At 36.2% G+C, this 26008-nt stretch overlaps 1 protein-coding gene across 4 annotated transcripts in view; it reads right to left on the bottom strand.

Annotated features, from left to right (window-relative positions):
* Positions 1–1459: 1459 nt before the first annotated feature.
* The window catches only part of ZDHHC14 (zinc finger DHHC-type palmitoyltransferase 14), a 110768-nt gene continuing 86219 nt past the window's right edge, over positions 1460–26008 (bottom strand). For 2 of the 4 annotated variants that reach the window (XM_059829872.1, XM_059829879.1), the window contains exons 4-9: positions 25710–25847; positions 21641–21689; positions 16873–16975; positions 15016–15125; positions 11768–11870; positions 1460–2704 (exon numbers count right to left, since the gene is read on the bottom strand). In XM_059829872.1, coding sequence (XP_059685855.1) covers positions 2303–2704; positions 11768–11870; positions 15016–15125; positions 16873–16975; positions 21641–21689; positions 25710–25847 — 905 coding nt within the window. In that variant the 3' untranslated portion in view covers positions 1460–2302. The remainder of the gene's footprint in view (positions 2705–11767; positions 11871–15015; positions 15126–16872; positions 16976–21640; positions 21690–25709; positions 25848–26008) is intronic. The other 2 variants (XM_059829887.1, XM_059829895.1) reach the window with 1 other exon arrangement.

Raw genomic sequence — 26008 nt, 5'->3', positions numbered from 1 at the left:
ATCCCTTGGGTATTCAGGGAGACTTAAAAAGAACAATTTCCTTAAAATAGTCATCCTCATCATTACTGCTACAAGTGGGAAGTTTTGATACCACATTAAAAATATTTGACTTGTCCTTCTATGTAGTGAGTAATGCATCCACAGTTAACTACCCACAGACACCTATGAGATAATGATTCAGTCAAGTTATTGTCTACAAACTCAAAGCTGGGATTCTTTAGCCAGGCCTATAAAGACCAGTATCTCCAGCCCTCAATCCGTTACCTGCTTTAATGCAGATGTTCATGGGTTCATACATGAGAAGCCACAGCAGGGAAAAATGACATCAAGATGATGAGCATCACTGACTCTTCTTCAAGAGCAGACACAGAAATAAATGCCAATACTTGGGGTTTATTGGGAGACCAGCCAAATGGGACATGTCAGTCACTACAGTTTGACTGGTGGAAAGAACTCGAAACTGTCCCAGCTTCAGGAAAATGCTGGGAAGGTGGCTCCAATTACTGGGACAGACTTGTTTGCCAGAGGTTCTTTGGTGGACCCATTATGGCACTTATAGACAGAAAGTGTTGCTATGTTCTACGTGCTGAATTACGTCAAAGCTAGCACCATCAATTATAGAAACAGATTGCTTATGAAAACTTGGAGTAGGGTATTTGTCAGTATCTTGTCTGAAACTTCAATAGCATGGGTGACTGATTTTCTGCAGGCTGATTGTCTTCAATTTCAACAATGAAAGTAAAAACAAAAAGATTTTTAGCTTGGTGTCAGTGAATGACCATAGGGAACAATACAGAACTGTTACGTTTCTTAACTGGTGAATGCTTTCATGCTGTAGAAGTATCAGATAAATTAAGTGCAGAATGTGTTTTGTCCTGAGAAAAGAATCCAGGTTCCACATCTTGAAAAGCATGTTAAATACAGTATTAAAGCTACTGAACTTTCTCAGCTTAACTAAGGTTCTCTTCAGCTATCATGAGAAATAATTATAAAAATCTCTTTAACCTTTTTATTGTGCTTTACTTAAAAAAAGCACAGAAGAATTCTATGAAATCAAGATTTCAATTTAAAATATTAAAGGACAAATACAAATGAAGGATGATGGCTGGGGGCAGCTACAGTCTATTTTTAACCATTTAAGATTACTTCCCTAAGGTGTCTGTCTTTGTCTTGAATCTTAAGCCCCTCGCCCTTTAGCCATATGATAAGGAACACAGAATTACTGTCCAAGCAGAGGCTAACTCTGCTGTTTCCATACTTCTTCCGGGAACAAATACACATCTTAAACAAAACCACAGAAGATGCTGAAGCAATCCTAATTGTAAGCAGCTCTTCCACCATAGCTCTGGTTTCATTATGTAGACATATTCTAGTCAAACCTTTACAAACTATGTCAACAAATCATGACTTCCCCCTGTTTCCCAAGGAAAACTGTGCAAGGATAACTGTACACATGTCCAAGAAATAGAGGATGTCATTTTATTGGAGGTCCACGGGTAATTGTATCACATTAGGGAGTGGAAGAATCTCGTGGTATGGCACAACACAATATCTCACTCTAAACACTTAAACAGAAGGTTAAATGATATGCAACATGATCAAACCAGTAATTCTCCATCTTCTAGGCACCACTGATTAATTTAAAATAAACTTTAATAAATTGAAAAAATAATATAGTCCATCAATTTGTTTGTTGCACTGTCTTTAAATGAAACAGCACTTTGAAAGTCACAAATAAAAAAGCAGCACTTTCTCTTAATACCAACACCACTGTAACACATACTGTAGCGTGGCATGCAAATCCATATCTGTATTCTTTTTTTTTGTCTTAACAAATGGAATGGTAATTTTCTATCTCAAATATTAGTAGCATAACATGTAAGTGCAGATCATTCTGGCCACAAGTGTGGGAAGCCTTAACAAGTGTGTATTACAACAGCATAGAACACAGAGCATGACACTTACATCCAAGAATGTCTCTCTTGTACTGTACATGGTGTTTGTTACAGGCTGAATTCCAACTTGCTGTATCCAAGCTTCAGGAAACAAGATTATTGACCGTTTCTGGTTTTGCTTAAAAATAAAATGCAGTCACCATCAAAACACAACCATTAGCAACCTGGTCCAAAAAATGCCATAGCTCCATTGAAAAAATAACTTGTCTTTTTAGTAGACTCCATCACGCAATAAAGTTTCCATTATAGGCATGTTACGAAGTCTTACAGTGGTACTGCAATGTCATTCCTGTTAAGCAGAGATTTGTATAGACACCAAGAAATGGTGCAATGTTCAAAAACGCTGTTCAAACTGAGCTAAGCTTCACAAGACCACGTACTGAGTCTTCATGCAATGAATCCTGGCTGGCTAGACTCAAGACGTGCATTGTATGGCTGTGTGTAATAGGACTTCCACTTGGCAGCATCCCAGGGGGTGACGGAGCTTCTTCAGGAGTGAGAAACTGATGACCTTCATGTTCCTCTTTTAATGGTATCATGTCTGTCAAACCTGTATCTGATGTGAGATTTGGCATAGAAGATGGTGGTGTTGGTTGCCCTAGAGTTAGAGTTGCACAAGGCCCACTGATAGTAGTCTTTCCTGGTAAAGGTAGTTCTTCACTAGTTATGCTTGGCTCACTCTGTAGTAGGGGGGTGGCAGCGGCCTGCAAAACGAATTTAGTGCTCTGAATGCACTGATCTTGGTCACACTGTAGAATGGAAGGGTGTCAAAATCATACAAGGCAAACAAAACAGAGAAAAAAAAGGGAGAATATGGACAAAAAGGTATGGAAAAGAATGGGATGCGAAGAGAAAAAAAAGAAAGCCATTAGTATCATTCCATGGTTAGCCACCCAAAATCCCATTGCATGCTGCCCAGGAAAAAACAAAAAAAGCATGCATAACTGAGCCAGTGCCTTGGATTACCATGAAAGTAAATTATGATAAACATTTACAGTGTTCACTTGAGGGTTTTGGTAACCTCTAAAATAGTATTTTGTGAGTACTGTAATTCAAATGCTTTGCTTATTCTTGTTCGAAGCCATTTGGAAAGTCTAGCTGCACAGTCCATGTGTAACTAACTGCATCAGGCATCTCAAAACCTCCCCAATTCCAGCTGAGATGAATCACTACCACACTGCTCATTTTACCCTAGAGTAGCTAGCAGTTCAGAGAGAGTCCCAAAGGCATAAACCAAGCATCTTTCCAAGTTCAAAAACACTAGGCAAGTGTCTTTTTTTAATTGGTCTTCACGTGTTGGAATTAAGGTGCTACAGAAGTTTTCCAGAGGAAGAATTCCTTTGATGCAGGTGGTTTTATAAAGATATAGCTGACAATACAGCCTCTATGAGCAAAAATTCCACCCCCCCCAATTCAATGCATTATGTATACACACTAGAGAATATATTACACTATACTCAATACTCTACAAGTTGTGTAGAAATAAGGCAGAACTGCAGATATATTAATTTGATATAAACTTTCATGATTTTTAGGCTGTTTCTTCATTAATTTAATCTTGACAATGAGAAGAATCAAGGTACAAAACACAAATTTTCTGGTAAGCACTTTCACAATAACAAGCCAAATTCAGCATTATATAAATTCAATTAAGCTCAGTGAGTATTACCAGGAACGCTTTTGGCTCTACATCATTCCTAAGAACTGTTTATACAAAATTATCATTCATTCCTTGAGATGACAAGACAGGTAGTTGTTTCAATAACGTCCAGCTAGCTAAGTGGTAGTAGACCTACTGCCAAATTACGTTTCTTTAACACAAACTGGCATGATTTTTGAGAGCTTCCAAGGACAATATTTATTTAATTCATAGCCAGATCAGTTATAACATCTGCAGATTTTCAAAATCCTGTTAGATTTATTTTCCATATTACTGTTTTGCTGTGCAAGAGAAACACTACAGTCAATGAATAGAACTGTAACTCCAATTCAGCAAATTTGGAAGCAAGCAGAATAAAAAAAAAAATATATGCAGAGGTATGCCTATTCATGGTTGTTATTTCAAGGATTCTGTTAAAGCAATATGTTCTACTTTACGACTGACTTCTTCGATCTACATCAGATTACTGAAAGACATTACAAATCCAACATCTGTTCAAGACATTCCCAGTCATAACCATTGCTACTAACACGACAGCAATTCCCTAAAATGCCCATTTGAGTTTAATAAGCCACCGTGATATACTCTATGCAAATTCATGGGAAGACTTTTGCTTCCTTTACTGTATGATGAAAACCATCACTATGAATGCTTCCTCTGGTATTTTCAGGTCCCCCCATTCCACCACTGAAGAGCTTAATGATGGATGCACATATGTTATATTCAGAAAGTGTACAAACAGACTACATGGTCACAGTAGATAGGTAGTATTTTAAATGTGTCTAAGTGGTTTAAGATTCCCAGTCCAACTACTTTTTGACAGGCAGAAGTCTGATCCTTACTCAGTTACATATTTTCCAATATTTACACTTTCAGAAAGAAAAACGCACTCACTTCCTCTTACATAAATTGAGTTCATATATGTTGCAGGCAATTTTTTCCCCCACAAAATGATGAACAGCCCCAGCCAAACAACTGAAGTGATCCCATATAATTTCAGAGGGATTACTCACAGGCTTAAAGCCAAACTCTTGCATAAGTACCTTACTGAGAAGAAAACTGTCAGCATCTTTTAAAGTCAAGCTTTCAATTAGTAATTCAGTGTGAACAACTCATTCTTGATTAATATAGCTATTCACACCTGCTTATTTCAATTAAACTGTAGCCCTTCAACCAACCTATGCAGACCCTAAAGATCTGTTAACTGAATTTTCAAACTTCAAAAAGACTAACAAAATCCATCTTTTCTGAAAAGCAGCAGCCAAAGAGCATGTTAAATAACAAAGGAGTGCCTATAACCACTGGGGTACATTGAAAACCAATAATGTTAGCAGCTGACATTGCTTTAGTGAAGCTTCAGCACTGATTTTCAAAAGGAAATCATTAATGTGTTACAGGCAATACAAGTACACCGTTTTACATTAGCTGAAGGTAATTTGCTTGAACTCATTGTATAGTCTGAATTCATTTTCTTGCTACTGAACTCTAGTTCATTTCAACTGAATCAATATTGAAAAGATAAAGTAGCCTTATAAAGCTCCACTAAACAGAGCGTTATTATGTAACTTTCTCAGGTGCTATATATCTCTTCTTCATTTTCCACACACTTGTCACTTCCCTAAAGCCTCTCCTCTTATTCAGATCCCTTTCAGGTTTTTTTTTTTTTTGTTCTGTTTAACAGTGATCAGCATGAAATTTCTTAGGAAAATACAGGCTGTAAACAGCTTTCAAAAGTGACTAGAGTGGGTTTATACTAGAAAAAGTAGATGTGTTCAATGAAGCTCTCAAAAACATCTGATAAAAACAACATATACTATACAGGTAGACTATTCTTGAGTCTAAACAGCCAACACAAAACTAAACAAGGAAATCAGATTTGTTTATAGGGCTGGCATGGTGTTTTTTCCTTGATTCCATATTTCACTCAATTACATGAAATTTAGGGCCAGAAGTCTTAACAGCTATTAATCACATGAATTACTCAATGCCAGCATTTCAAATAGAATAAAAAAGCCTACGTATGTAACAAAAAGGAAGCCAAGCACTGAGATCTAAACATTTAAAAATCTACTGTAGAAATTATTCCACCAGTACCTTCTTACATCAGATCTACTGATTTTATTTTCCACTTACAATTTCCACTGTTTCAGAGGAACAGCAGATTCTGAAGCTAAGACAAGTTTAATAAGTTCTGCAAGTACAGAATTTCAATTATATATGTGCACAGAAATTTTTAGCCATCTCTGTATTTATTTTCACATCAAAAGGCACAAATTAAAGCAAATTAGACAAAACCTAAAATTCTGCATTTATTTCACAAATAATAAATACAAACAACTAAGGAAACAATATTTTTGATTTTTTTTTCTGAAGAAAATCTGATTTTTTCTAAGCTACGTAAAACATAAATGTTAACATAGTTGTTGCACATGGCAATACATTTTTCACATTTCTAATGCCAAAGCCAGATATTATTTAGTTTGAATTCAAAATTAACTTCGTTAAAATTTTTCTCAACACTGGTAACATTAAAGAATCATTACAGTTCTCAGAAGATGGAGAAAAGAAGGTTGAATTATCTCAGCATCTCTGAATAAAGTACAAACAACAAAAAGTTCAGAGGAGATTGACAGCACTGAATGACAGTGCTATGAAGTAACAGAAAGGATGGTGCAATGCCATACTAGATGGATACAATAGATGGGTAAAGAGTGGAGGGGTAGAGCTGTATAACTGTTCCCAACAGCTGTAGGATTTCACACTCAAAATAATGGTATTGCAGATACTGTGCAACAACTGAGCCAGAAAACCCACTAAGTCAATGGCTCCACTAGCAAGTAGTACAGTGCACCAGGAGATCTATGAAGAGAAATGCTTCTGAAGCTAAAGGGGAAACTATAACCTGTTCCAGGGATTTTACTTCAGACTAGCTGTTTGTTCTTATGGACTGAATGTCCATGAATGGTTAGAGCATGTTGGGTGCATTCTGGGAGCACGCCTTCTGAAAGAAATCTAGTTCATGTGCTCTGATACTGCTCTGCGATGTGAATGAAAAATGAAGTAAATATGCACAATCAAAAGAATTGCTTCTAAAACATACCTCAATCCAAAGCAAATGCTGAAGTTGATTTACTGCATGTGCCCTTAACCCATTTTAACTGTGAAGTAAAATGCTTTAACAAAAATCCTCTATCAACCTTGACTGTAGTAACGTTGACCTGATAGGAGCCCTAAGTTCCGTTTTGGGCAATGATAAATTGTATTTGTTAAGTACGACAGTAAATATACAAGGAAACACACTCGTAAAACTCCCAGCAAAGTGGGGCTCCTATCCTTGCTGATCCCTGTACTGTCATGGTAGAAATACTTCCTCCTAATAATATGAAAAGCAAAGGAGAAAGTATGCTAGGATGGTCAGGGTTAAAGTTCCCTGGATCAGCTGGATTCCTGTTTCCAGATCAGTGCTAGAAACACTGATGTGAACATTTGGGAGAGGACTTTGCTGCACGTCTCACTGGTAACGAATGTTGCGCATGCACTATTATGGGTCAGTGGTACATGTAAGTAAGAAAACAAACACTCTAACTAAAGAATTTGCATCCTGGAAAGGAAAGGGAGAACTGGAAATAAGGGAATTTGGCACACAAGGAACTACCTAAGCATTGAACAAGAGATACCTAGAATGTAGGAGTACAAGCGAATTTCTTAAAAATAAAGAAATAAACCTGTCCTGAGACACAGGCAAATAGAAGTAAAATCCATCACTTTGTAAGGCATTAGAGAAATCCTAGAGACATCATAGTAAAAATAAAGCAAACTAATTCCTCTAAAAAAGTGCATGGAGTGAAATGGATTCTGTGTTTCTTCGTAATGGACTCCTACAGAATAAAATACCCTGTATCAAAACCCAAGAATCAACTCAGGCTTTTAAGAGAAAGCTAAGTACTACAGGAGTGCAGATCCAGGTAATGGTAGCTGATGGGTTTATGGTGAAATAAGAACTTTTTTCAGAATAGGAAGAAAATAAACCTTAAAATGAAAGAGAAAGAAAGAATAAAATACAGAAAATTATGATTTCATAATGGGTAAGATATTGCATTTCATGCAAAAAAAATTCTTAAGAATGAGAAGAGAGATACTAGGGCAACCAAACTAATTAAGAGCTTGTGAAAATAATCAGCACTAAAATGCAATAGGGAAATACTTAGGAAAAATCAGATCTACAGAACATTAGCTTCAAGTGACCATGTTTGTCATTTGGGTAAGGACATTAAGAAGCTGGCTAATGAACTGACCAGATTAATTTCAAATTATATTGGAAAAGAGATTAAAAACACTGGGAATGTACCAGGAAAAAAATTATGCGCTTCCCGCCCTCAAAAGAGTAAATAAAACTTCAGCGCTTAGTAAAATAAGGGAGATACTAAGGAGAGAACAGGAGAAAAAGCTCTTTTATAAAGACCTAGGAAAAAATAAATCATAGTATGGGTCTATGAAGCACTGATTATAGCAACAACCCTGACTTTGAGACTGTGACAAACTGAGTCACTAGCACGAGTAGGGTAGCTCCTACATGAAATACCGGAAGTCTCAAAGGCAAAATTACCACCAAAGCTGTTAAATACAAAAATAGTGTCCCACAAATGGTATCTTGAATAAGAGATAGTGTATTGCACTGAAAACAAGTGTCTGGCAAGTTTAAGCTTAGCCTGATATTTATTTTGAGGTTAAATGCAAAAACGATGCTATGCTAAAAGATGTATTAAAGTAAATGAAAGCAGAATATAATACTAAGCAACCTAGAGAGATTTAAAGAATGACCACAGGCTAGTTGGGTGAAGCAAAAGAGTTCTATTTAGAAAGGCACAAGTCACTGAGTAAAAGATTTGAGGGAAGGGAAGAGAAGGAAAGGAAAGAGGGAAGGGAAGGAATAAGAGAAGACAAGTGTGATAGAAGATTCTCATTAAAATCAATGGGCCGGAGAGACATTTTAGCACACTATATGGATTAAGTAGTATAACATCTAGACATTGTGATTCAATGTAGAGATAAGAAGATGTAATGCATTCTGGAATAAAATCCAGAGAGACACACCATAAAGGTGTACTGGAACACACTTCAGATTTCTGATAAATTATTTCCTGTACTCAAAAGAGTTAAACTCGTTAACATAGTGTAATTATCTCTGATGTATAAATGGCTAAACCTCTGCCATTTAAAAAGCATTTATGAACTAAGACTATGATCTACACATGATCTTAAGTCAAGGAATTTCACTTTGCTTGTCCTTATCTGAAACCATAATAATACAAGCTGCAATACCAGATACATCCCCTTCAAACTAGCCAGTTCTTTGTGGCCCACCTGCCTCAGCTCCAAGAAAGCATTTTTCATTTTATGCCTCTGCCTTTTTTTCCAAGAGGTATACAACCTTCCAGAAGGGAAGACTGAATCATATTCCATCTTTTGCCTAACCTTTGTCAGTGAGGACACGAGGTAAAAAGGAAACCTTTTCTTCCACAAAGACTTTCCCTCTACTGTTCTGCTTCCACTGGAGTCTTGGGCTTGAGTCTATTATTTAAACCATCAATCACTAAAGGAAATTTTGATGTTTGCATCTGAACTTCTAGCAGGAGGGATTCTAGAGAATCTTGCAGAGATTCCTCCTCTAAAAAGAAAAAAACCAAAACCCCAAAAAACCCAACAGGATGCTGCATTCCTTGTTATGCTTCTGCTGTAAAGTGTACTCCACTGCCTTTCACTCAAGAAGCTTCAGCAATCTTTTTCAGAGGAGAACAAGTGAATGGCTGGTGTTCACAGCACTCCTGTTCCCAAACTTCTTCAGAAGAATCTAAGATTGTGTACTGGGAAAAAAGCTGAGAGAAACAGATACTGTAAAGCCTGGGAAAGTACTAGGGGTCACTTCATGGGAAAAAGGTTTAAATAGAATGATGACGTTTTACTTGATTATTCCTGTCGAAATTTAAATTGGAACAGGAAATCTGGTAACTGAACAGAATGGCTGAAAACAATTAAGCTAGCAGTAAGGTGAATTAATTTTGGTAGAAAAAAAGGAAGTCTGTTGTGTGGATGAGATTGAGATCTTTAACTGTGAAATACGGAAATCAGTTTTGTTGTTTGCTGCTTTATGAGATAGGAGAGATGGGAACCTGAAAGTAGGTATGGAGTCTACTGAGAAGAGCAAAAACGTTGACCTTAGAACACAGAAAAAGGGAGATGTGAAACAAGAACAAATCAGAAGCAAATTTATGTCCCACTGCATTGTTGCCAGCAGGAAATGAATTTATAATTTCTTATTGCTTCAAGCAACTCAGGAAAGAATGCAAGATTTTTAATAGTGAAGAGAAAATAGTGCTAGAGAGACTGGGAAACTAAGCAGGTCTTTAACAGTTTGCAACAAAACGCAAAGGAGAAACTTTAATGTTGATAGCCAGCTGCCACTAAAAGCCAATTGGTCTTGGATACAGACCAGGAATAATACCGTGAGAAAAATGGCATCACAGTCTTAAAGATATTCCTCCATACCAAACAAGACCTATTACATTTTTCAAGCATTTTCTGAGAGATCATTTTCAAAAATGAAAGCTGCACATTTCCAAGTGACTCTGATGACTGTTAAAGAACCCAAGACTTTCCCAGTTTGAGTAGTGTCATGTTCTAGGATATAAGAAGTTCATATCCCTGAAGAATTTGCATATTTAGAGGTATTACACTCTAAAATCTGAGAGCTACCTGTTTCACTTAAAGTAGTGAATCACATAACAGATTTCTCCATTTAGTCAATTTTCTATCAAACTGGCACAAGATTTTCACATTAATAACTAGTAATAACCATAGTGTCTTCTTACAATGCAAGTATAATTCTTACAATGTTAAGATAATTTAATGCCAGGGACTTATTGTGGTTTAACGATCATCACAAATAAGAAGTCTTGACGGAGTCAGAAAGTTTGGGTAATCCTTGAAAGACCTCAGGCTATTTCTAAGGTTTGCTTTCTCTTTCCTTTTTTTTTTTTTCTTAAACCCTCTTTTCTCTTTTCAGAGTTACTTTTTTTTGAGTAAATTTGCATGGAGCACTACCTTGTTCTGCACAACTGCACCTCACAGAAGATTCAGAGTTAATACTGTGTCTTTAATACATTTTCTCATTAAGGTGACTAACAAATCTTCTATTTAATCCTCAAAATAACAAGTAAAAACAGCTTAGGAACTACAACAAAATTTTTATACCAGTTTATCAGTGACACTAAAACTAATCTGTCTGTGAATAGTGAGTCTTTTCTTATTTTGTTCAAAAGAAAGGCTGAATTATGTCAGAAGGCCTTGTGGCCTCCTCTTTTTTGGCAGAGGGAAGGTTTCCATAACTCATGGCTTTTTTGACAAAGGGTTAGAACCCACATAATACGATGATATGTGGATAACAATTCAGAAATAGGCACATATGTAAGATGCTTGCCTTTGGAAAAAGATCTCTTTCCAGTTATTCTCTTCTTCTTGGCACTGGAAATCCTATCTTCCATTATGATAGCCAATGTCACCAGCGAAAAACAAAGTAAAAACTATTGGCACAGTTTCAAAGATGTTTAAAAGCTTTTGTTGTAACAATCCAGTTGCCATTTCTGGTTCATTGGAAGTTCAGTGTCCTCCTGCTCTTTCTTCAACATACTTCTCCCCTAGAAACTCGTCTTTGTTCATCTTTGCTTTTTAAAACACATTAGTCTATGCAAAACCGCAGTGTACAAGCAAAGAAGGAAATAGAGTATGAAGAAAGTGCCATACAAAATAACAACTAGCTGGAAAATTATGAACCAGAGCAAGTCCATGATACTTGAATATTCCAGTTCAAAACACAGCAGGTTTCAACAGTACAAGTCAAAATACCAGTATATTCAATAAATCAAGAATGCAGAAAAGCCTCTCTTTTTAGAATCCATGAGCAATAACTATTACATTGTGTGAAACATACATCAAAAAGAGCCTTGGGTATTTTTCTTTACTGTTAATAAACAAGTCATTCCACCCAGAGTGTCAGCTGCATCCAGTTAGTTATTACTTGATTAGTTCACATGAAAGTGGAGAAGGAAAACATTCACAGGAATCTTGATGAACAACACTATGGGATGATTCCTACCATGTTGCTCTGAGATTGTGTGGCCCCGTACATAGTAATGCCATTTGATGGTCCTGCTAATTGCGGTGTATCTGGTTGTATAAATCCTCTTCTATCAATTAAGCTATGGAATAATCAAAATAAAGAAAATGTGTTAGTGATTTTTTGCTGATCAGTAACTACCTCCTCTCAATAAAAAGAAAGAGAAAAATGTTCTATCATACGACAGACCTTAATACCTTGCCAATACCTTCAAACGTCCTCTTTTATTCAACTGAAGTACAAGACTTCATTTCTACTCATCAGCAAGGTAACTGTTTCCTCGTAATACTATCCGCCACCTAGTCATACGTACTGCTACTTTTCTGGATTTTTATCATAGACAAAAGATTTAGAAGCTTACAAGCAAATACCACAAACCCCAAGAATTTTAAACCACAGGTATGAAAACAAATTACAAAACTCACTAGTGCACTTTGAATCAGTATCTATTTTGAAAGTTCTTTTGTTATCAGTTTCCATACCTCTAAATTAAAAGCTACTTAATCACAAAACTTAGAAAGAAAGAGGAACTTTTGTTCAGACAGCTTACTTGTGAGGTGTTTCATGACAGCTACTGAACACTGCTTATAGTGCTCCACTATTCTTACTGAAGTGATGCACTCATAAAATTTCTTATTTCCATTTAAGAAAATGTTTTGTGGAGAAATTAATAAAAGTAAAAATCTACATAAGATTATAAAAAATTAAACAGAATGGAATAATCTGACCTAGCTAAAGATTTTGCTAAAATTCCACATACAATCTTACTCTCAATTTAAGAACTATAAACCTCACTTAGGTTCTGCTAGTTAATACTCATAAAAAGCTGAATGTACACACCGAAGTACTGTATTCTACATGTGTATTAGCTCATATCACTTCCATATAAAAAAAAAACCACCAAAAACTTTTCAACTGTTTATGCTTCAATTCATTCGAAGTTGGGGTTTTTTTTTAAATTTTATGTAGCTTTCAATTATAGTTCCATATATTATTAATCATAGGCCAACATTTTTTTTTTCCTGTGACCTGAACAATATTACTTCCCGTCTGGAAAACTACAAATTTTACCACAGGATATCAATTTTTAACTGGAGGGTTTATAGTTCCAGTTTCTAAGACATAATGACAGGAATGCCTTAAAACACTTGAGAGCTAAAGTCAGCACAGAACTGGTTTTATTTGCTGATTTATGGGATCTCCAGATTCACTAAAGCTCAAGATGGCTTCAATTTTAAAAGATAAGAACAGGTTGCACAGAAAATTCTAAGGCATTTCCCCTCTTAATTGTCAATGATGTTTCCACCACTTGGAGACCAGTCTAAACTCTCCTCATGAAGGTCTGCAGAACAGGTTTTTATATACATCCAAAACACTTAGAAATCCACCTGAGATTACAATCTGCCATGTGGAAAGCACACCTTCAAAAATTAGACGCTTAAAAAAAAGTTACATGATTTATTTTATCAGAACACTAGTTAGATCTATGCTGACATCTATAGATCAAATTAAGATTTGAAAGTTACTATTGAGGACATGTAAAATGCATTCTGAATTTGCTAGCATAGGTTTAAAAATGAGAAACATGATCTTTAACGGAAGTGAGAAAAGTTTGGATTATTTACCGATCCTCTCTTAATCTGCATTCTGTTTTCAAAGGCAATTGAACATTTTTTATTTTAAGCTGTAATTGCTGCTAAGCCACTTTACCAGAATTTAAGGAAAAACCTAATATTTAGTGACTTGGAACACAGCTGAGATTAAAAGTTAAAAAAGCAAGGTTATAATTTACATTTTACAGTCAGTAAATTTTTACCGTTGATCACAAAATACCTCCCTGCAGAAACTCTACATATACTTCAGCACCTAAATAAATTATGTTGCTACAAGGAATTCAGGAAAAAATGTACAAACTCTGTTAAAACATAGGAGCCAATGCCAGTCTGGTCTAATTGTGTGCTGCTACTTGCATCAGCCTAAGATGCTATTTCAAATACTGAGAAAGATTTCCATTTGAGTCAAACAAAAGAATTTGAAGCATGGCATTGAGTTTTTATGTCACATCCTTTTATGAAAAGCAAAATGGCAGAATTAAAGGGTTGGCTTCAGGCACCATCCATATAGGCAGGAAGCAGTAACATCATTACTTTCTCACCACAGGGATTACAGTGTTAACCCAGTAAGTGGAAATCTTAACAAGTTGTCTCCTCCTTCGGAAAAGATGTCAGTCTCTCCTGTTGACCTTCGACTGCTTGTAGAAGAACCATGTCTCATATTCGTAATAGCAAAGACAGAAATCCCACTTCCAATGAAACACCTTAGCCCCTGGACTATAAAGTCATTTACTTTCTTTCTTCTTGATAGTTCAGATTCATAACTACATCATTCCAGACAAAGCAAAACAGCTTCAACTGATGAGTATGCCACAAAAATAATCAACAAGGTGTCAGCCGCTCTCTACAGAGGAAGTGGGCCTCTATTGTACATGTAGTACACGAACTACCTGATCACTAAGCATTGGAATAAGAAGACAATTAAGTCTTTCCAGCTGGCAATTTTTTTTTCTTTAGTGTCACCTCTGTATTATATTTCGTTCAAGCTGAAAAACCATCTGCAACCTTGAATATACAAATATTTTGGATTTCAGAAGTGAAAATGCAAAAATTAATCCATTAAGCTTTCTCTGGAATTGCTTCGGTGTAAGACCACCAAATTCAGCTTAATGTATATATGTTACCAGTAGTATAAATAAAGAAAAATTACTGTCCATTTAGGTAAAATGGTTCAGAGTGAAAAGACAAAAATTAACAATTATCAAGCTAGTTGTAGAATTAAGGTTCCTAAACTCTCCTAAACTCATGTCACATTTGTTAGATATCTATGAGTTTATTAAACTTTCAAATCGCCCATCATGCAACAGCTAATTACTAGAAATCTTGTACTGACAGAAGTTATTAACTGCAGTGGCAAAAGTTCAAACAAGAGATAAACAAGTTTCTTTTCATTTCAGATGTCAACCTTAAATATATTTTACAGGATCTGATCACTATCTTAGTTTAACCAGTTTACCAACTTTTTGCTACTGAAGAAAAACTTAATTAAAGCTTCTAGTGGACAGTAAAACAAAACTTTATTTTTGAGTAAATGCAAGCAATCAGAAATAATATTTTTTTTCATCAATAATCATATGGCTTCATTTATACTAACAATACTTTTGATACTCTTACCTTGGAGAGAGGGGCCCACAGAGAGCAGCACAGCAATTAGTAAAGATGTTGCCATAACTGTATGGATTATAGTTTTCTTTACCTCTTTTATTTGACCATGATCCTTTAATCTGAAGAGATATGAACAAGATGCATACATATAATACAATACAGAAAATGGCTGAGACAAATTGAGGGTTACCAAAGCATGCTACTTACAGAGGCAGACCAGAGAAAACCCATGATCACACTTTCCAAACAGCTTAGAGCTTTGGGCTGTTATGAAAGGCTGGGCCCTAAAATCTTCAAAGCATGTGCATGCTTTACCTCCATATATTTAGAATACCCCAAATCTCAAAGGATCAATATACTAACAGTAAGAATTTCAGCATCTAAACAAAATGGTCTAAGCTTAATTTTACAAATATTATGGCATGTTCTACAGAAGAGGTTCAATTGCAACATACCATTAAAGCCAGCAATAGAGCACTTCTTTTCCATACTCTTGGGTAAGTTCAAGCTATGCAATACCACACCACATTATCTTCCCTAAAGGTCACAAATGGCTCTAAAATATTATGAAGCAACTTTAGTCATTACTACCTTTTAGCACATACTATGTTTTCTTTTAGCTAGTCTTGCTTTTCTGTTTGAGATACTTGAGAGTCTGAGTAAAATGTCTTACCGTATTCAACTGGAAATGTATGCTTTAAATGAAATTACTGAACAGTTTACTTTAGATTCAGACACGTTACACTCCTGCAGTTCCCTGCTGTCTGACTTTCAACAACCCAAAAGAGACATTCATTTGAGGGAAGGGGGATAGTGGAAGCACACTGGGTCCATCTAGAGAGAGACAATGTTGGCCTAAACGTAGTAACTGAGGAATACCAGAGTATCTCATCTGTCTTACTAACGAAGTAAACTTCTTCAAAGTCAGGCTACTTGCTCGGATACTTGATGCTGAGGCACAATTTATTCTGAGCCTGCTTGGCAAGGTTTTTCTGGTTGATCAGTATTTATTGTAAAATTTATAATTTTAACTGTGACCTTAAGCAATAACAAAACACGTGTTTGACAGTCCCAAAGATGCTACTTTTATATTTGAAAAAAGGTACAACAGAAAATTACAATAAAATATTTTAAGCTTGCAGTAATTTGTTAGATTACTTGCTAAATTCCGTCAAGCTTTCTATACCATTAGCTACCTAGCTATTTTTATTTTCTCCTTTCATTCAATTTGTATTTCGCCTTTTAGTTAGAGGAGGACACATGAAGCCTCCATACACAGTTAAACATAATTTCACACCCAAACAATAGAAACGTACGTGCAAAATAGGACAACTGTAGAAACGAGAAAGGTGACCTCTAAATTAATTATATACTCCTTGCCAGAGGCTTTAGACCTCAGACTGGCAAAGAAATTTCAAAAGAAAAATAAAATAAAGGATTAAATTTTTGTCTTGAGAATTCAACACACTTTGCAATTTTTACAGTAAGTAATTTTTGAGTCAAAGAATATTTAGGACTCCCAGTGAACAAGAGATACTGAAAATTATTTAGTAATTTCCTACTGTATAAAATATACTTGTTTCTTTGTCTCCTCTCTTCTATATTTTCCTTTTTCAAGATATGGGTCCTGTGGGTGTAAATCATAACGGACACACTACGTAACCAGCACATTTTCAAGCCACAACAAATATAGTCCAAAATATCTCTTCTGATATTTTGAATCAAGCATGACCAGGTTACTTCCTTCTTTCCTACTGGGGCATTCACAAAATTATGCAGGCAGGTATGACTTCTCTAATAACAACAGAGAAAAACTTCCTCATTACTATTTAGAAACATATATGTAGAAATATACTATGAACTTACATCTTCATTTGTTGTTTGATTGGAGCTGATCAAATACGTGTGAAAACCTGAGAGGCCAACAATGGACCATACTGAGAAAAAACACACCACAGCTTCCAGCACAGTAATTGAAAGTCAAGGAAATATATGCAAATGGAAAAAAAATATTATAACCAATAACAAGTAGTTACAATCACAAAATTCAGGGTAGTCAACTTATAGTTCACAAGTCCCTTGACATCTATAGGGTACTTTGAAGGGGTCAGCAAAAATTAAACTCAGAAAAGCAAGCCTATTGTCAGTAGGCTTTAGTGTACAGGCCACTGAATAGCATTTACACCAGCAAATATTTAAGGGTGTGCAGATTGAAAAAGGCTAGAAACTACTGATGAGTGGTTCAGTTCTTAATTGCTGAAATTCAGATTTTCATGTTCAACCTGTAAAAGTCATCACACTTGTCTTAAGACAGGTAAATTGATAAGTAATAATAAATAACAGTTCTGATGGGATGAGGGGAAGATCAAATGCAAGAGAGGTAATCCAAGGCTAGCTGAGTAGCAAAGACTGAACAAATATGTTTGTACAAATATTAAGTGCACAATGGGAGTCTTCCGCCAGGACTAAGGGTTCTAGATCTGGGCTCATATGTCTAGCAACAACAACTGAGTAAACTGCATCTCAATCATATGTTCTAACTGCTAGACTCTTCTGTCCTTCTTCTGTTACTGAAGTAAAGATGCTGATAGGGATCCTAACACTAGCATCAAAGTGCAATAGTCCAAGTAAAATACAAAGTCCACTTGCTCTCTCAAAACCCCCTAATAATGGGATATATTCTACATTACAACTGTGGGGGTGCCTGAATGGCCCAACCTTGGCAAATGGCCTGGATAACAACTGCTGTTAAGCCTGTGAGTGTAAATAGTTGGGGTGGGGTTGAATACTCAAAACTCAGCAGCATTTGCCCAAAACTTATCATGTTAAAGAGGAAGACTATCAACTCCCAACTCACTGTGCTGCTATTAAACAGTAGCTGAGGAATTACAAGATGACTTTTTGAGGAGGCATCAGCCCAAATTGTAAGAAAATCACAAAAAATGGCAGAAGAGAACTTGAAGCAGGAACAGCAGCAGTTAAAACTTGGTTTCGTACAGCCACAAGTCACTCTGGGGGCATCTGCCTAGCTCAGACAGAGCATCTTCCCCGTCAAACACTGTTAGTAGTCTGCATCCAGACAGCAGACTGCCAATATGGGGTCTGCCATTATGCAACATATAGGGACTTGCACCTGAGGTACACGTATGTGGGCTTGTGGGGTGCTTTCTCACCTGTACGTTCTAGGGAGCAGCACAGATACACATACAGCAAGAGCACCCACACCTCCAAGAAGGTAGTGAAGGTGTGCACATGCATGTATGTGCGCACCACTAGAACTTTTCAAACTACCTGTATTTTCACGCCTTATAAACTGCATAACCCAAATACCATAAAGAAGTAACCAGGCTTTAAAAGTGAGATTGGTATACCAGGAAAGTCAGTCAGCACTCAATGTTGACATACCTACTACAGTTTATATCATTCCTTTAACTCTAAAAGAGTCATCATCTCAGCAATAAGACAATAAAGTTGCTTCTCAACTTTATATAATCAAGCATAAAGAGCAACTTTCTATAGAAGGCTTCTTGCCATATTATTTTTTATATATATTTTTTTATTTACACAATAGCCACGAACTCAGAATACATCTGCTTCAAGAATGTTATTTTCTAAACACTTCAATAGTAAGCTTTTTTAGGAAACATGAATCAACAGCAGAAAAGGCTTTGATGCCTAGAAAAATAGATCTGATAAATCAGTAGGAACAAGACAACGGGAAAAGAATAGGGTAAAAATAATCTGTGTACTAACCATATGCCAACCTTTCGTGAAGTCAGTTTCCAAGACAATATCGACTCAAAATATTCCAGAACAAGGACACAGCCTTAAAAGTATTTGTGATAAATAATCCTAATATTCATTAACAGCGAAGAGTTTTGTACTGCAGGCTGGCTCTCACCTAATGAATTGGAAAATACCTGAATTGTCTATATAACTTCCTCTAGAACCTACTTCACTCAGAGTGGCTTAAAAGCTGGAAAAGAGCCATTTGCATTCTGAGCAAATCTGCTCCAAAAGCAGCAGGATGACCAAAGTGCATTGCTGAGCAGCATGTTCACTACTCTCTCCCTCTCATCTCCTCCTCAAACTATGTGGAGAGTCAAACCAACACAAGGTAGGAACTCAGTCTCAGTTGACTCTGCAACAGCCACAGCTAAAGCAAGGAGAATGAGGGAGAACAGATAACGAAGTAGACTTGTTAGCAGAGGGTTCAGAAAGGTGTAAAAGAAGGGAACAGCCCAAAAACATTATGCACAATACAAGTCCACCTAACTGGGCTTTGAGAGGAAGGCTGTAGATGAGCACTGTTGGGTGGAATCTACACACAAAGACTAAGAGGAAGAATCACCAGGTCAGAAAAGGGGAACACGAGATGGAGAAGGGCTTCCTGCAACCTCATCTGATGACTGAGCACACCACTGGCAGGACGTTCCTCACCATGATTATACTCAAGAAGGTCCTGAAATGTGAATTTCTCCCTCCACACGGTAATTCCTACTGACAAAAAAGGGAATTCCTTTCAGTTCAAGACCTCTTTCAGTTCCCCACTGAAAGGGACTTCTTTCCCCAAGAAAAGGACTTCTTTCAGTTCCCCACACCAAGATGCAAAGATCTCTAGAACAGCAGGTGGTTCATGTTAGATTAACATGACTCCATTAATTAAACAAGACTCCATAAATTAAAAATCAAATACAAAAAAGCCAATATATTTTCAGTAAGTATTACTTACTAGCATAATATGGTATAACACTCCCTTGGTATCTCACACAGGGTTGTTCGCAAGATAGAAATGGCAATGTTCTCTGTGCCTGAATTGACTGGCTTGCCCCATGACAGCATTCCCAATACTATTTGAACAATTTCATTTTTTACTGTTAGGGATTGTAACCAAGTTATTAAATTGTCCAACATATCACTATCAAACCAGTCCATTTCTACAAAATGCGCTACTGAGCCTTTCAAATCAGCACATCTCTGAATACAAATTATGACTAAGCAGCCCGTTGCTTTACAAGGATCCTCAAATGCATAATCAATTACCTTTTAACTTAAGGACAATTGAAAGCTATTCTCAGTTTGAAAAATCATCTTTTGTAAGAAGTGATTGTAATTGTTTTAATTGGAAGGTATTGTTGTGCTATTTAGAACAGTTTGTTTGAGCTTTGTAAAATCATTTGTACAAAAAAAGCGGCTTTTCTTAAAAAGGGAGTTTACAGCTCAATGACTCTACCTGATGAACACATACACATGCACAAAAAAATGGTATCTGCAGAATTTGGAGAATTTGATACTCGGAAAAACTTCCTGGAAAGAGAGGTCTGCCTTTATGCACAACTATGAACGACAGAGTAAGAGGTTTTTCTTCCTACTCTTCTGTGGAAAAGAGCAAACTGTGTGAGGCATGATGGACAAAAGACTTTGCCTCAGCACAAGCATGAGAAAGAATTCTTTTTATAGTAGCTTTGTGAGAGGTGCAAACTGCTTATTCAGACAAAAAAAATATACATAAGGAGTGGGAAGCTTACAGTCCGTACAGATACGTAAGGACAAAACTAAACAGAAGTTATGTCAGCTTCCCATTTTTCCGTTATGTTAGCTGCTTTCAAGAAGGGAAAAAAGGAGTATTTTCCATTCTCACTGAGTAGAAAATATACAGAAAGCTCCCATGAAGTGACAAAAAGAATAAAGAGTATTTACAGAACAGAATCACAGAATGGTTTGGGTTGGAAGGGACCTTTAAAGGTCATCTAGTCCAACCCTCCCTGCCATGGGCAGAAACATCTTTCACTAGATCAGGTTGCTCAAAGCCCCGTCCAATCTGACCTTGAACACTTCTAGGGATGGGGCATCTACCACCTCTCTGGGCAACCTCTTCCAGTGTCTCACCACCCTTATTGTAAAGGATTTCTTCGTTATAGCTAATCTAAATCCACCCTCTTTCAGTTTAAAACCATTGCCCCTTGTCCTGTCACTACAGGCCCTAGTAAAAAATCTGTCTTTTTTATGAGCCCCCTTTATATATCTAAAGACCACAATGAAATCTCCCCAGAGCCTTCTCTTCTCCAGGCTGAACAACAATAGCATGTATGCATGTGTATACTTTTATGTAACTTAACAGAAGTTGATACTGGAAAATGACTTCTCTAAAAACAGTAAACAAACATAAGAATACTTTCAGGAATTTAAGTCTTCAGGGACAGCTTATGGTTTCAGTTGTTCCACAATCTACTTTTTCTATCCTGACAAGAATCAGCCATTTTTTATACTTTCTGTTGTAAAAGCAGAAGAATTATTTAATATTTTAAATTAAACCACAGCATGGGTATAGTGTGAGATATAGTTATGAATTCCATCACAAATACACGGAACATATTTCCATCGCACATCGAAACTACAGACCTTTGTCAAGAGTACTACTCTGGAAAAGATGAAGAATAAAAACCATCCCAGGCTATAGTCTCTTTCCTACCTCCAACATGTGGTGAGAAATCCTGTTGTGCAGGAAGTGATGAAATCCTTAATTGATAAAGTCCCAAATGCACATATCCAACAATAGCAAGAAAACAAGCAAACCCACATCTCAGATGTTATTTTGCAACAAGATCTACAATTTGTTTCAGTGAAAGGATATCTTGCAGGACTGTCCTTCAGGGCATTGAGGAACCCTGTTTGTTGAGAACCTGTAGAAATAGAACCCAAAATTACCAGCTGAGTAAGAAATTGGACTGCAGGCTGTTTTCCGCATAGTTAAAACAATTAATATTTGAAGATTGTTTTCAGCATAGTTAACACAATATTTGAAGATCAACTGAATAATCACAGAACAGATTTACTAATATAAATCTGAGATTATGTTGCTCAGCAGCAACATCAGAAAAAAACTTTGGATAAGTTATCAGGTCTAACATCTGCAGGATATTTTCTCAGTCATACCAAATTGATGCATGCATACTTTCCCATGAACAAGATTTCTGATTATTCCTGTTCTTTTCAGACCTAATATGGAAACAAAAAATTGTAAGCTACTTTTTTAGTTGAAATACTATTTTTCAAAGCAACTTTTTTACTTGGAAAAATTTATACTATAAACCCAGATTGCCAACTTTCCCTCCTTTGTTCTGGTAGCAAAGCTCTCCAGACTCTAATCCTGCTCCTACTGTACCTGCAAGAAGGCTTTTTAAGAGGTGCTTGTTGCCTCTGGGCAAATAAGAGAATATCTACAAGCTGACAAGAGCTCAAGAGCAGCATGCTCCGATGAACTAGAGATGCAGAAGCATCCACTTGGGTTCCACAACCATGAGATATTAATCAAAAAGGGCAATTTGACAATTTTCTGATAAATATGCAACAAGTGAATTAGTCTGTAGAAACTGACTCAATGTCATATAAGGCACACAGTTTGCGTTTTACTTTATAATTTAAATTATTTAAATGCATCAGGTTGAAAGTCTTTCCCACAGCAAAAAATTTCCCCTTAGCTAAATTCACCTGAAGATTTGTATGAAGAGAGAAGAACTTTGTCTTTAAAACAAAAAAGAAAAATATATGTGTGTGTGTGTATACACATATATATTTTCTAGACCTGACTGGTCAATTTTACTGCTTGCCATTAAAAAGGGAAAGTTACTCACCTTGTATTTCTGAGTCTTTTCAGACTCTCATAACGCCTCAAGGCGTAAGACTAGTGGAACTTCCCCCTACCTTCTTACTATTTTAAGGATCCTTAATGGCAATGGCAGCAAGTAGGTGTGATCTCTATTCCCTACTGCTGGTCACACCCTTCCAAGCAGTTCCCAATATATCAGAAGGGGAAGGTTCCTCACTGCAACACACAGTTGAAATACTGATGCCTCAAACAGAGCTGAGTAACTGTGAAGATAGGCACTGCTATTGAAAACATGTTAAGCTTGGGGAGACGGAAGAAAATCTTGCAAGACAATACCTTTAAAGTATCTGATTTACAAAGTAATTTTATCATCTTCAATAGTACTATGTGCAAACATTCTTAATCCTGGAAAGGGCAAATTTCCAATGTAAGCCTCAAAAGTAAGGCTGCAGAAAACAATAAGATGTATCTCATCTCTCGTCACTACTTACGCCCACTAAAAATTATAAAAATGCCAGCGTGCAAGATTTATTAAAAATAAAGCAGATTTCAACAACTTTTCTAAATCAAGAGGTATTAAAAAAACCCAAACAAGTTTCCTATGTAATCAACAAGGTCAAAGAAAGAACTTCCCTATTAAGATGAACCATAAAGGATTTTTTAAAATTTTTTTTGAGGTCAATGCCTACAAGTTGCTATAAATATCTCTCAGTCCTTTGTAGAAGGATATTGTCAGAAAGCATTCAGTCCAACGCAGGTTATCTAGAATAAAGTATTGCTGATGGGAAGGTAATCCTGCTAGGATCACCTTCGGAAGAGCTAAGAACAGATTTGCTTAGGTCAGCAGGACTTCCTCTAGAATCAAGAATTTTGCTTGAACTTGTGGAAATACATACGGATTACTTTGAAGCACTGCAGAAAGATCATAGTCCCAGGTCTAAAAACTGAGACTTTTTTTCAGACACTAACACAAAGCACTTTATACCAATTGCAAAGGTTCAGATTAAGTAACTGAGAATCCTGCTTAATGGTTAGCATTTGCAGGGCTGCAAAACAGAATGAAAATGGTTGAGTGGTAACTATAAGAAAGGTAGATATGAGGACTTCTAGAAGCAGGACAGGCACAGAGATAGTGGAGTGATTGATATGGTAAAGAAACCTTATTTGTAAGGAGCTCTTTTTTTGGACACAGTCAAGATTATAGCAGATGAACTGGAAAGCTGGGCTTGAAGCTCAAACGTAGCAAACAAACATCAAGGAACTAATCACAATTCATACCTGATCCCATTGCCTTTAAGGACCAATCAGTCCTTAGAACTAGGGAGGTTTTTCCTGTCTCATCCAAGGTAGATAAACCTCCATAGTGAGAAAGTTTTACAGCTGATATACTTAAACAAGGCAGCATTTAATGTTCACTATACATTATCTGTAACACCTACACAGTACTGAAGTGCTGCTCAACCAACACAGAGGCACAATTAATTTCTCTGCTCTTTGTCTAATTCACACTTAGAATTAGGTATGGACACTGCAAAATTAAAATCCACTTGATAACTCCACCTGAGATACAGAACATGAAATATTGGCCTAATATTGGTAATTCATACGCTAAAAATGAAAAAAAAAAAGGCACTATACTGTTTATGAAATACAGGTAGGCTAGCTTCAAAAGTAGCTTTATATTGTCAGACTGGTGTTTTCAACTACTGAATTCTAGCAGAGCAAGATGACAGGAAAAACCTCATGATTCCTTCTTCTTAAATGCAAAGTGTGCATGTGTATGCTCATATATGCCCAAATAAATTTCAAGGGTTTGAGTATTAACGGAAAGTGTTCTCTTTCCAATAATTACTTTTCCCTTTTTAAATAATACGTACATCTTTTCTCTGCTCTTTCAGCTGATATTAGAAATGCTGTATCTGGCAGTGAGAATAACTTGTTGATACGGAGTCCCCCAAAATTAAAAGTGCCCCTAGCTCTACTCTATGTGCTAGATTTCTGAGCTACAGCAGAGCCGCTCAGTGCTCTTATCCTTCTTTTGTGAAGCACAAATAAGAGGAGGAGTTCTGTTTTTTAAAATACAAATTTTCATACCTGCACAGTGTACGTAATTTAGGAAATTGAGCACAATCTGGCATATTTTTCAGTAGGGCATTCTCTAAATATTGCCATTATCAAGTCACCTTTATAGATGTGTTATAAACTGAAATTATCAGGTTTCCACTGTAATACAGAATACAAAGAAATAAAAAGATTGCATTTCCAAAATGATTAGAGAAATACTGTTCAGGGCAATATCCTATATAATTAGTGAAAAAACAGAACACTCTTAAGCTTCCTAGTGACAGTGGGTTAAAAAAACCCCACAACATACACAAGGTCTTTAAAGACAAGTCATATAACCTATCACCATAAATTGGATCATCATCATCATATAGGAGATAACAAAATTTCTTAAGTGTGTGGAAAAAAAGACACTATCCAAAAGAGTCTTGAAAACACTCCCCTCAAACCCAGTCTAGAATTCAAATAAAAATCAAACTAATGAATATTCATTTTCCTATAGCTTATCTGATTCACTCCATTATAAATTGGTTATTCTCAGAATGTCTATGCAAATGAAAGTAACTTGTGTTAAAAATAGTGCAGAAAAAGATGTAAAACTAAACAGCAAACAACAAAAAGTGTAAAATAGCTTCAATCTATTTCCTAGCAATTTACCTGTTTGTTTGGATGGGAAGTGACCCATGCTAACAGATTAAAAAAGCACACAAAAGTTCTTTGGAAAAACGATACTACTTGTATACTTAAACATACAGTATGTGTGCTGCTTTTCCAATAAACGGTCCATAAAAGGACAAAAAACCTACGATAATTAACACTGTATTAAGATAAAGCCAGCACTAGATCAATGACTACCATGACCAGGGTCTACTACAGACCAGAATGGGACTCACCAGGGATTGTGAAGCTTCAGAGAAAAGGCAAATAAATAAATAAATGAATAAACCCTGAATGATCAAAAGATTAACTTAAAAATAAAAAACTCAAGCAAATGGCTACATACGTAATCTGATTTCACCAGCATACTTACGAAGGATGACGTGGGTGATAACGAATGCAAATATAAAGACTGTCAGAAAGGACAGAGATAAAATAAACATATAAAAAAATCTGTAGTTTCTTTTCCCCACACAGTTGCCTACCCAGGGACAGTGGTGATCAAACCGTTCTGAAATGAGAGGCAGAAGAAAAAAAAAAATGGAAAACAATTAATAAAATGCTGTTTATTTTAAAAAAGCTCTCTGAATACTATATTAAAACTCAGTATTTAACTGGCATTTGCAAATTAGCCACAGAGAAATTCTTATTTAGAAAGGAAAAAATAGAAAA

Source organism: Gavia stellata, chromosome 2 (genome assembly GCF_030936135.1).
Source record: "Gavia stellata isolate bGavSte3 chromosome 2, bGavSte3.hap2, whole genome shotgun sequence".
Taxonomy (NCBI): Eukaryota; Metazoa; Chordata; class Aves; order Gaviiformes; family Gaviidae; genus Gavia; species Gavia stellata.
Note: the sequence above shows the minus strand (reverse complement) of the source record. Positions and strands in the feature narration are given on the sequence as shown.